At 45.1% G+C, this 12,728-nt stretch overlaps 1 gene segment (V, D, J or C); it reads left to right on the forward strand.

The window, feature by feature from the left end:
* Positions 1 to 5,332: 5,332 nt before the first annotated feature.
* LOC143961076 (Ig heavy chain V region 914-like) lies at positions 5,333 to 5,789 on the forward strand. The segment is given in 2 exon segments: positions 5,333 to 5,378; positions 5,461 to 5,789. Coding segments are annotated over 2 exon segments (375 nt in total).
* The last annotated feature ends 6,939 nt before the right edge of the window (positions 5,790 to 12,728 follow it).

The following is a 12,728-nucleotide window of genomic DNA, read 5'->3' on the forward strand; positions in this document are numbered from 1 at the left end:
GGCGGCGGGGCCCGCGACGTCTCCTTCGCGGGCCCCGCCTACCTGGAGACGCGCTCGTAATGAGCAGACTTCCCTCCGAGCGGGAACAGTTTGCTCATTTCGAAAGTGGCCTACACACGGGCGGACTGTTCGCTCAAACAAAGTTTCAGCGGACAGTTTTTCGGAATTTCCGAAAAACTTTGTTCGTCAAACTGTCCGCTGAAACTGTCCGCTGAAGCCCCGCACACGAGCGGACTGTCCGCTGAAACACTGTTCAGCGGACAAAGTTGAGCCAACAGTCCGCCCGTGTGTACGCGGCCTCATAGTCCTTTAAATCTCGTACCTGGGGGGTGTCTATAGTTTGCTTGTAAAGGGGTGCATGTTTCCCGTGCTTAGAATTGTCTCTGTACAAAGTGTCATTTCTGCAGGAAAAAAAGCCATTTAAAATCACTCGCGGCTATAATGAATTGTCTGCTCCCCATAATACAGAGAACAGTTGTTGAAAGTCATTGATAAAAAAAAAAAAAAAAAAAAAATCCATAAATCCAAAAATCCTTCAGGTCTGGTATGGATTTTAAGGGGAACTCCACACCAATTTTTTTTAAAAAATGGCGTGGAGCTCCCCCTAAAAATGAATACCAGACCCTTTATCTGAGCACGCAACCTGGCAGGCCTCAGGAAAAGGTGGGATGCGAGGGCCCCCTCCTGAACTGTACCAGGCCACATGCCCTCAACATTGGGAGGATGCTTTGGGGGTCTGTGACCCCTCAAATCACCTTGACCCCATGTTGATAAGGACAAAGGCCTCATCCCCACAACCCTGGCTGTTGGTTGTGGGGGTCTGCGGGCGGGGGGCTTATCAGAATCTGGAAGCCCCCTTTAACAAGGGAACCCCCAGATCCCAGCCCCCCATTTGAAATAGTAAGGGGGTACAAAAGTACCCCTACCATTTCACAAAGAAAGTGTAAAAGAATGTTAAAAAACACACACACACCGTTGAAAAAGTCCTTTATTAAAAATAAAAAACATTAAAAAAAGATTCCAGCGGTGGTAAACCACTCTTGCTATCCAGCAACGGATGATCATCTCTCCGGGGTCTAGTGATGGCTGATCTGATCCAGCGACGGGTGATCTCTCTTTCCAGCGAAGCGCAGTCCATCCATCCATCCTCTATCTCCACTAGCGGAGACACTGCGGGGATCCCGGTAGCCTGACATTTCTTATATGAGGAGGGTGGGGCCACCGGTCACCTGACCCCGCCCCCCTCTGATGCAAGTGGGGAAGCCGGGCTTCTCCAATGATGTGTGGTGGACCCCGCCCCCTCCGATGTAATGGAAATCTGCATTACATCAGAGATCAGATCAGCCATCGCTGGACCCCGGAGAGATGATCATCCGTTGCTGGATAGTAAGAGTGGATTACCACTGCTGGAATCTTTTTTAATGGTTTTTATTTTTAATAAAGGACTTTTTCAATGGTGTGTGTGTTTTTTTAACATTCTTTTACACTTTCTTTGTGAAATGGTAGGGGTAATTTTGTACCCCCTTACCATTTCAAACATGGGGGCAGGATCTGGGGGTCCTCTTGTTAAAGGGGGCTTCCAGATTCTGATAAGCCCCCTGCCCGCAGACCCCCACAACCAATGGCCAGGGTTGTGGGGATGAGGCCCTTGTCCCCATCAATATGGGGACATGGTGGTTTGAGGGGTCACAGACCCCCAAAGCATCCTCCCAATGTTGAGGGTATGTGGCCTGGTACGGTTCAGGAGGGGGGCCACACTCTTGTCCCCTCTCTTTTCCTGCGGCCTGCCAGGTCGCATGCTCGGATAAAGGGTCTGGTATGGATTTTTAGGGGGAGCTCCACGCCATTTTTTTTTATTTGGTGTGGAGTTCCCCTTAAAATCCATACCAGACCTGAAGGGTCTGGTATGGATATTTAGGGGGAACCCCACGTTTTTTTTTTTTGATGCGGGGTTCCCCTTAATATCCATACGAGACCCGAAGGGTCTGGTATTTGAATTTGGGGGAACCCCACGCTTTTTTTTTTTAATCAATGACTTTCAATGAGTGTTCTCTGTATTACGGGGAGCCGACAATTCCTTATAGCCATGAGTGATTTTAAATTACTTTTTTTCCTGCAGAAATGACATTTTGTGCAGGGACAGTTCTAAGCACAGTAAACATGCGCCCCTTTACAGGCATACAATAGTCACCCCCCAGGTATGAAATTTAAAGGAATATTACACTTTTATTGTTTCACTTTAAGCATTATTAAAATCACTGCTCCCGAAAAACAGACGTTTTTAAAAAAAATACATGTCCCCTGGGGCAGGACCCGGGTCCCCAAACACTTTTTAGGACAATAACTTGCATATTAGCCTTTAAAATTAGCACTTTAGATTTTGAACGTTCGAGTCTCCTAGACTTTAATGGGGTTCTAAAGTTCACATGAATTTTAAGTCTGTTCGCAGGTTCTAGTACGAACCGAACCGGGGGGTGTTCAGCTCATCCTTACTATAGATGCAGGGATTTTAGTTTTAGCATGGACTTCCACTTTACGTTTGCTCCTGAACATTACTGAGTGTCTAGTAATGGGCTATTTTATTGGTGTCCAGAGTGCAGTACAACTTCCACAAATAGTCATCCAGCCAGTAAACTTCCACACACTGACCCGGAATGGTTCTGAATTCACTTTAAGTGTCCACTGGATGAATTGGGATAGGCTACTTGCTAGAAACACATACAGTATGTTGAATTCATAAAGGGTGTCATAGACACCCTTTAGAATTCTGCTGGGGTACAGCACTATACGTGATGGGGTGTGTGCCCAATTCATGAACCGGGCAAAGACTGTTGGTGCCTGCGTTGAGGTCGAGGTATCCAAACGGAACATTCCTTCCTTAGTGCACTCATGCTAAGACATTGTGCGTTTTATGAATGAATCTGAATCTCTGAATCACAACAATAATGATTTTCAGTAAATCCAGAATTATTTATAATGAAAACAACAAATCCATTTGTATTTATTCGTTGACAACTTCAGAGGGTTTTGTAAGTTTAATAATACGTGCCCCATTCTGTATTGTTAGGCCAAGGTCAAATTTACAAAACATAAAAGTTACAAGCAAGTTGCATCAAAGTCGCAAGCAAATCATCCAAATAACATTAGGACATAACAAATTAATTCCGAAATAACTTCTAAAATAGGAATCAATTCAGAACGACGAATATATGAAACAAATCTGAACATACAAAACAAATTACAAAAAAAAACATTCTAACATAACAAATATAACTAAATGAAATGATTGACTTAAAAAATGAATCCAAAATGAAACTAAACAAATTTTTTCATTATGCACATCTCTACTCCATCCCTTCCTTCCTGGCCACTGCGACCCTCACACTGATAGGAGCATGGCTGAACAGTTTGTACTAGGGAAAGGGAAAGTAGTCTCTCAGTTCCCCATTGAGGTCTGGCCATCCAGTGACAAGTCATTCCCTGAATATGGGCATTTCTATATTTGAGTAATGACTTCCCCTTTATTTCAGTCCCCTTTGTTTACTTTTAGCTTTCTGTCAGGAAATTCCCAGGCTGACAGCTGGATATAGAACCCTTTGTGGGAAGCTGACATATTCATGACAGAGTCCTGGCACAGCAATGTCCCACTTAGTACTGGTGTACCTCTTTACCCCAGGGGTGATCAATTGGCTAAATGTGTGCCAAACCAGTGCTTTTGTGTGGTGCTTTTACTAAGGGGTGTGCTGGATTTTTTATCCCTGCAAAAAAAATCCAGAACATCCCTGCTAACAAGACATAGCTCTCCCTTGTTTACATAGGCAGAGCTGTGTTCTGCCTTTCCCCTCAGCAGGTCCCGGCAGTCATTTATTGGCAGGCACCCACTGATTGGCTTGTGTTGTGACTAATGACCCATGTCCAGAAGTGCCAGATCACTTACTAGGTTTGTGATCCAGCACAAGAGAGACACTTTTCTAACATATAATGGCGTTATGTGGTCAGCAAGCGGTTTATAAAGCTGTGAACATGACTTTCACCAAATATTTTCATGTGGAGAATCCATCCCTGTCATTTAAAGAAAATGTATCTGGAAGATCGTTGCACATCACTATGTTGCACATCAGTGTAAAAGAAAAAGTCAGGTTAGATTCTGTAAACATAAAGTAGTTTATTTTATTTTAATACATTTATTATATTGATTGTATAGTAAAATGATGGCTGGGCGGGAGCACTGTTGTTCTGGGAGGATGCCATGTGACGTCTTTCCAGAATGTGCCTCTCACAGGGCTGCGCAGTGGTGTGATTTGTCCACAGGACACAGCCAATGACTGATCACTGTACCAGCCCATTGCCAGTACCATGTGATCGCTTTGACCAATCAAATGCTTTTTTTCTTCAAAATGTTAGGTCTTCTTTCGTTTATTTAGCAAAAGTTAAAAAACCCAGCGGTGATTAAAGTGATTGTAAAGGCAGATGGTTTTTTATCATAATGCATGCATTATGATAAAAAAAAAAACTTTTGTGTGCAACAGCCCCAATACTTACCTGAGCTCCATCACTATGTTCCAGATGTTGCATGAGTGCCTCACCACCTGGAACTCTCCCTCCTGATTGGCTGAGACACAGCAGCAGCGCCATTGGCTCCCACTGCTGTCAATCAAAGTCAGTTAGCCAATCAGGATGGGGGGGCGAACCCCTGCTTTATGTCTGAATGGACAGATGGAGCTGCGGCTTGGCTCGGGTGCCCCCATAGCAAGCTGCTTGCTGTGGGGGCACTTGACAGGAAGAGGAGCCAGGAGCACCAGGAGGGACCCAAGAAGAGGAGGATCTGGGCTGCTCTGTGCAAATCCACTACACAGAGCAGGTAAGTATAAAAATGTTTGTTATTTTTAAAGAAAAAAAAGACTTTATTATCACTTTAAATACCATCAAAAGAACGCTCTATTTATGTAAAAAAATGATAAAGATTTCTTAAGGGCACGGTGTTGTATGACTGTGCAATTGGCATTCAAAGGGTGAGAGTGTTGGAAGCTAAAAATTGGCCTGGGCAGAAAGAGGGTAAAAGTGCCTGGTATTGAAGTGGTTCAAAAATATGCTAGCAGTTTTTTTGTGTACCCTATAGTTTTCCTAATAGAAAGAGATAAAATAATACAAGCAGATTAATTATCAACATCTTGTTGCCTTTTCTGCTAATCACACATTGGTATGAGAACAACACATCCATATATGTGATATGCCATGCAAAGTAAATGATGCCATTTCCTGTTCTCTCATATATAGGCAGTTGATATGTACAGACATCACACAAATGCACACATACAAATTATTCACAATAATGAAGACTTTACTGAGCCTCTTTATTGCAGTGATCTGGTTATCAGGTGAGATGATCCTAAAGGTGAAAGTCATGTAGAGATAAAGTGACATTTTTCTCATATATAACTTTATATTGTATAATTTCAGGTGTCCGGTCTGCAGAACTTACCCAATCAGAGCCGGCAGTGATAAAGCCGGGGAACTCTCACACACTGACCTGTAAAGCTTCTGGATTTACTTTCAGTGACTACTGGATGAGCTGGGTCAGACAGATTGGAGGAAAATTACAATGGCTGAGTAGCATTAGGTATGATTCGAGTAGCATACACTATCATGATGATGTTAAAGGAAGATTGACAATCTCCAGAGATAACGGTAATAACATGTTGTATCTGAAAATGGACAACATGAAAACTGAAGACTCTGCTGTCTATTACTGTGCAAGAGGCACAGCGATCAAAACATCTCTTAGATAAAACAAAAACTCATCTTTCTTCTCTGATTCTATCAGCAGGGGGCAGCAGAAACATGTAAAGTTAAATCCTAATATAAAAAGCAATCATATTCTGTCTGGTGTGTAATAATGGATATGTACTATACTCCTTCTGTGACATTATAGGAGAGGTCATATAGAACGCTCTGATTGTACCCTGAAAGCATGTGGCACTTCTGGTCACTTACTGTAGACTCTTTACACACATATAATCTCACTTTTTACTGCCTTGATGTTAGTTATTTTCCCTTACTTTCCCTGGGTGTCTAGTAATGGGCAATTTTAATGGTGTCCAGAGCAGTGGGCACGTGTCCATTAGGGGCGCCCGGGCATCGCCCCCTCTCTCCTTGCCACTCCCTATATGCATAATGGATAGATCCATGCTTAGCATAAATCTATCCATGGCCGCCGCAGCCACCACCTATTCATGTTTCTGTACCCTTTTAGGGCACCAGGAGCATGAATTACAGTGGCCAGGGTTTTTCTTTGAAGCACCTAATTATAGCCAGAGGCTCAAATAGGCTTCAAAATAGGATTGGCTCAGGTCACAGAGGATACCTCCGGAGCCCGCCCAGGTGTGTTACAACAGCAAATGAATATTCGCTGTTGAAACACTGATCCTTAATCCGGCCAATCAGAAGCGTGTGTGAGACCCGTTTTCCCATATGCCAAAAAGAAAAGACTCTCGATTGGCTGCCACCGTCACCGTGATGACTAGGAGAACGCCACAAAGAAGGTTAAGCTGCCGATGATGGGGTAAGTGCTACCTACCTACCGACTCAGGTTGGCATACTGTTTGCCGTCCCCCCAAAAAAAATTCCACTAGCCGCCACTGGTCCAGAGTGCTGTACAACTTTCCCCCAGTGGTGATACAGCCTACACACTGACCTGGAATGATTCTAAATTCAATTTAAGTTAAAATGGTTGTAAATCCCCACATATACCAAGTGAAGTGACCAGTGGCAGAATTATAGGGGTCGCCAAGATCGCCATGGCGACCGGGCCCCTTGCTGCAAGGGGCCCTTAAGGGCCCCCTGTACTCTTCCATAGGAGGGGAGGCTGAGAGGAGCTCCCTGGTCATCAGCTGAACTGAAATCGGCATTATGTGGGGAGCTCCTCACATTAGCCTTTAGTGAAAGCACAGTGTGTGCTCTTTGTCTCCCCCTACAGGGCAGTACCCGGCAGGAAAAACCAAGGTAAATGTCTGCCTTTTTTTTTTTAATAAGACTATCTACTGTATTTGTGTTTGTATGTGTGTGAGCATGCATGTATGTGTGTGTGTGTGTGTGAGCATGCTTGTGTGTGTGTGTGAGCATGCTTGTATGTGCGTGTGTGTGAGCATGCTTGTATGTGCGTGTGTGTGAGCATGCTTGTATGTGCGTGTGTGTGAGCATGCTTGAATGTGTGTGAGCATGCATGTATGTGTGTGTGTGAGAATGCATGTATGTGTGTGTGTGAGCATGCTTGTGTGTGAGCATGCTTGTGTGTGTGTGTGTGTGAGCATGCTTGTATGTGTGCGTGTGAGCATGCTTGTATGCGTGCGTGTGAGCATGCTTGTATGTGCGTGTGTGTGAGCATGCTTGTATGTGCGTGTGTGTGAGCATGCTTGTATGTGCGTGTGTGTGAGCATGCATGTATGTGCGTGTGTGTGTGAGCATACTTGCATGTGTGTGTGTGAGCTTGTATGTGTGTGTGTTCATATATGTATGTGTATGTATGCATGTGTGTGTGCGCATGTATGCGAGTGTGCAGGTATGCATATGTATATATGTGAATGTGCATGTGTTTATCAGTGGCGGTGCACAGGTTCCATCCCCTCTATGACCAATGGATAGATTCATGCATAGCATAGCATGAATCTATCCATGGCCACCACTGCCATCCCTATATTTAGGTGTCTGGTCCCTTTTGGGGTGCCGGGTGCCTGAATTACAGCGGCGGGGAGGGGGGGGGGGGTGTTTTTGCAGCACCTGATTAGAGCCATGGGCTCTAATAGACTTCAAAATAGGTGAACTGCGAGCGCCATGCTTGACGCTCACAGTCTACCCAGGTGTCTTAGAAAAGTGAATATTCACTTTCCTAACACTGAACTGCCTCTCCACCAATCTGGTGTGCGCGTCTGTTACCCATCACCCGATTGGCTGAAACGATATGCATCGGGGCCCTGAAGGTTCTATTTACGCCACTGGAAGTGACTGGTCTCAGGTGATACACAGAGATGAAAAATCCTCCTACATAAGCTGTACCTGTGTATCTGCAGTCTCCTTTTCTTTACATCTGTTCAAAGTACAGACATATAAAGCTTGTTTGAAAGGTCAGAAAAAAGGGGGTGGAAAGCTGAAGTCACACGCTGCAGAGCTCAGTGAGGAGAGTTCTGAGAGCTGATTGGAGGGAAGGGACACACCTTCACCTCCGCCTTCACACAGCACAAAGGACAGAGCTGAGGTTGTCAATCAGCTAGAGTTTCCTCAACCATCACCTTTTCTTCTCTTGGTGTCAGGAAAACTTGCCATATGTGATTCATTCTGATAACAGAGGAATGAAGCAGAAGACAGAAATGATAAGAGCATGGCTGAGCAGTTTGTACTAGGGTTGGCCCCACCTGATGGGAAAGTAGTCTCTCAGTTCCCCATCAGGCTCTGACCATCCAGTGACAAGTCATTTCCTGAATATGGGCATTTCTATATTTGAGTAATGACTTCCCCTTTATTTCTGTCCCCTTTGTTTACTTTTAGCTTTCTGTCAGGAAATTTCCAGGCTGACAGCTGGATAGGGCAGGGGATAGAACATATTCATGACAGAGTCCTGGCACAGCAATGTCCCACTGAGTACTGGTGTACCTCTTTACGTCAGCTGAGGGTTGGTCCTAATTACCGCCAGTTTCCTAATCTGGGAACTAGCAGCAATTCCTTAAGAATATTGGTGACAGGTCCCTAAATTTGAACTTTTTTTTTTTGTAATTCCTTTTACTGAATTTTGCAAAATATTACAAAACAAAGAGACAATGGGCAGATACAACCTAGCCCACAATCTAGCCCACACAGAAGCTGCTACCCTAAAATCACAGAGATACATAGGGAAAAAAACATAACTTAGTATCCTACAACGAACAGCAACTAGTAGGCAATATGAAATAAAAACATATAAGGTGCATGGCTTGAGCATAAATATAAATAATATACAGGAGCATTTGGGAAACTATATCTCCCAGATCAATATAGTCAGTACTCTATAGGTTTAATGGAGTGGTTGTGGAGGGGTTATCTAACCAACAGAACCAAACTTTATAAAATGTATTAGGACAACCTCTATTTAGGTAGGTACCTTGATACAAGGGCAAATTGGAAATAACCAACTTCATCCAAAAAGGGACTGAGTGAAGAGAGGCTTTCTTCCAGCATAATGCAATGGCCTTTCAGGCATAAAATAGTAGCACATTCAGGAGAGGTCTCATGGCCATAGTGTGAGCTAGTTCTTCTACCAAAGCCAACAAGCAGAACCTAGATTTTAAAGCAATAGGGATCTGCATCACAGAATTGATAACATCAAGCACACTGCCAGTATGAGACAATTACCAGGCACAACCAAAATATGTGAATAAAATATCCTGGGGAATATGTGCACCTCCAGCAAGAAGAGGAAATACTGGGATCCAACTTATGGAGCCTATGCAGCGAAATATAAGCCATGTCAAAAATTTTTAATTGAATCCCTGATGGACAACAGGGGAGTGAATGGGGAATTCCCATAACTCAGACTAATCTACGTCATCCAGTTCAGAGATGTTAGTTCTCCACTTCTGTTTAAGTGAAGACAATTCAGGCAAAGCTTCTGATACAAGATAGTAATAAAGCTCAGAGATGGACCTCTTCATGTCAGGTACTTGCAACATGGACTCCAACTCTGAATAAGAGAGCTCAGTCTGATGACCAAAAAACTGAGCATTGAAGTCATGAGCAACTTGTAGATGTCTAAAGCCCCGTACACACGATCAAACAATCCGTAGAAAACAAACTGCCCGCCCAAAAGTCCGGCGGACTAAGATTGTAGTTTTGCACATCAATCTGCATTTCGGCGGACAATCCGGCCATGTGTGTGCTAGTCCGGCAGACAATATGGGCGTGTGTGTGCTAGTCCGCCATACTTTTGAAATGAAGGGACTTTTCCTGCCCGGAGAGCGCGGCTACAGGTAGCAGAAGAACAGAAGGCCAGAAGACAGCGGCGACAGAAGACCGGGCCATCGCTTGTAAAAGAGTTAGAAGAAGGCGCAGTGTCCCGGCAAGAAGAACCAAAGAGGGGGACAAGACCCCCGAAGAGGGGGACAAGACCCCCGAAGTTGGAAAGAAGAGGGTGGCGACGAAGAAGAAAGCCGGGCTCCTCCGCTAGTAAAAGAGCTAGCAGAAGATAGCGGAGGAGTCCGGCGAGAAGACCCCCGAAGATGGAAGAAGACCCCCAGAGCTGTGCAATAAACTATTTTAACCCTTGTGTGTTGTGTTTTTTTACATTTTTTTCACAGGTGAATGGGTATGGGGTACATTGTACCCCATACTCATTTACATAGGGTGGGGGGCCGGGATCCAGGGGCCCCCTTATTAAAGGGGGCTCACGGATTCTGATAAGCCCCCAGCCCGCAGATCCCGACAACCAATGGCCAGGGTTGTCAGGAAAAGGCCCTTGTCCTCATCAACATGGGGAACAAGGCACCCCCCCATGTTGAGGGCACGCGGCACGGTACGGCTCAGGAGGGGGGGCGCTCACTCGTCCCCACCCCCTTTCCTGGCCGGCTGGGTAGCGTTCTCGGATAAGGGTCTTATATGGACCTGGTGGGGACCCCCACTTCGTTTTTTTGGGAGTAGGGATTCCCCTTTAAGTCCATACCAAGTAAAGGGGCCAGCGACGCCTCCTTCTATCTGGAGCCGCGTTTAAAATGAATGGACTTTTCTGTGTGTGTGTGGGCGAGTCCGTTCATTTCAAAAGTACAGCAGATAGTCCGGCGATACGGCGAATAGTCCGGTGGACTTAGTGCCATGTGTGGACAAGTAGGTCATTCGTATAGTCCGGCGGACAGTCCGGTGGTTTGTCCGCCAGACTAAGTCAGCCGGATAGTCTGATACGCGTGTACACGGCATAACAGTGTGAAGGGAGGTCAAATTTAGAGCGTAATGCGGGGAAGGGCAACTATCTGAGATTTGCCACCAAGTGTTTCAAGCTTGATTTTGTGTTTGGCCCAAGCAGAGGGATTATGTAGGGTATAAAAATGGAAAAGGGAGGGTTTGAACCAAAGGGGGATATGGAGAGAGATTCATCATGAAGCTTCATCTTCCAGGCCTTCAAGGTAGTACACATAGATGGGGTTAAAGCATAAGGGGCCTTTATTTCATGCCACCAGGGGTTCAAGGGAAAAATATTAAATGTCTATTGTACCATTTTTGTTAAATGCAGCAAAAGTCCTAATCCCTAAATGCTGGAAATCAAATCAAATAAAACACCAACTATGACAGAATGGTTCAGAGAAATAGATAGAATCAGATTGATGGAAAAGTTGATACATTCACAGTGGGACACCTATGCAAGTTTTATGAAATCTGTAATAGTTGGATTATATTCAAACAGTCTGTGATATATGCAAGATACATGGGTAATGAAAATGATTTGGGGGGGGGGGGGGGGGTGGAAGGAGCAGCAGAGGAATCCTCATAATCAAAGAATAGGTCATGGTTAAAAGGGGGGAAGGAGGCAAAACAGTGGTGTAGTGGTCAGCACTCTCGCCTAGCAGCAATAGGGTTGCTGGTTCAAATCCTGACCACAAACAGCATCTGCCTGGAGTTTGCATGTTCTCCCTGTGCCTGCGTGGGTTTCCTCCCACACTCCAAAGACAATGGCCCTAGTATGTGTATATGTGTATTTGTTTGTAAGCATGTCAGGACCCTGCAGGGTAAAGGACTGCACTATAACTCAACTCAAGGTAGGCTTGGTTTATTAGAGGGATTGTTAAACATACAATCTAGGCACAGAGGTAGGCCATGTGTCCTCTTCTCTCAATGTTGATGTAGCGGCAACACTTTGGACAAGGTGTCTCATGTACAAATTTATCTTTTTCCTCAGAACAGTAAAGGGGTTCTGAGGGCTGATTATGTAGGTTTAACTATGGCATCAGTTTGGCTGGGCTGTGTTAGAGTTCTGCCTGGTCATGCGCACAGTTAGGTACACATAACAGGCCCAGAACCAGGCCTGGTTGGACGATTTAGGTATCAGCGTTCCAATCAGGAGCCAATCAGTGGGTGCGTTTGGCCCCGCTGAGGAGTCTGGGGAAGGGTACTTAGGATGTTGAAGTCACATGTTCCGTGTTCGTTCGTGAGGTCATAGCTGTCTGTTCTTGGAGCTGGACCAGGGTAGCCCCGCGAGGGGTCCCGGTCACGGGAGCATGTGCCGACCCGCGACATGGTCAGTGTGATTAGCCCCATTAGACCCGAATGGTCTGGGTAAGGATCCATCTGTTTCAGAGTCTTGGAACCGGCTGGCCCGAGGCGCAGTAACTGAAGGAGGATTCAAGGCGTCCGGGTGTGCTCTCAACTTGGAGTTGCACCGCAGCCCATGTAAGTGATCAGGAGAGGACTCTTCGGAGGAGTACCAACAAGCTGGCATCCCAAGAATTGCCTGGTTGCTGGGACACCGTCTGGAAGGTAGTCACCATGGAGGGGAATATAACAGTATCTTTAATGATAGTGGTTGTTATATTAACAGTGCACCCATCCAGGGACAGGGGGCCTAATGCCTATAGCCCAAATTGTTAAATAAGTAAAATGGCTAGTAAGGCAAGTTCCTCTGAATCAGAACATTAATATAAGAAAAAAAAATGGGAATGGGAAGAAAGTGAGAAAGAATCCCCTAGGGGTTGAAAAAGGATTCTTCAATTAGGAAC

The sequence above is a fragment of the Lithobates pipiens genome, unplaced genomic scaffold, assembly GCF_037356315.1.
Source record: "Lithobates pipiens isolate NorthernLeopardFrog02 unplaced genomic scaffold, aLitPip1_a1.2 Scaffold_11, whole genome shotgun sequence".
Classification (NCBI taxonomy): Eukaryota; Metazoa; Chordata; class Amphibia; order Anura; family Ranidae; genus Lithobates; species Lithobates pipiens.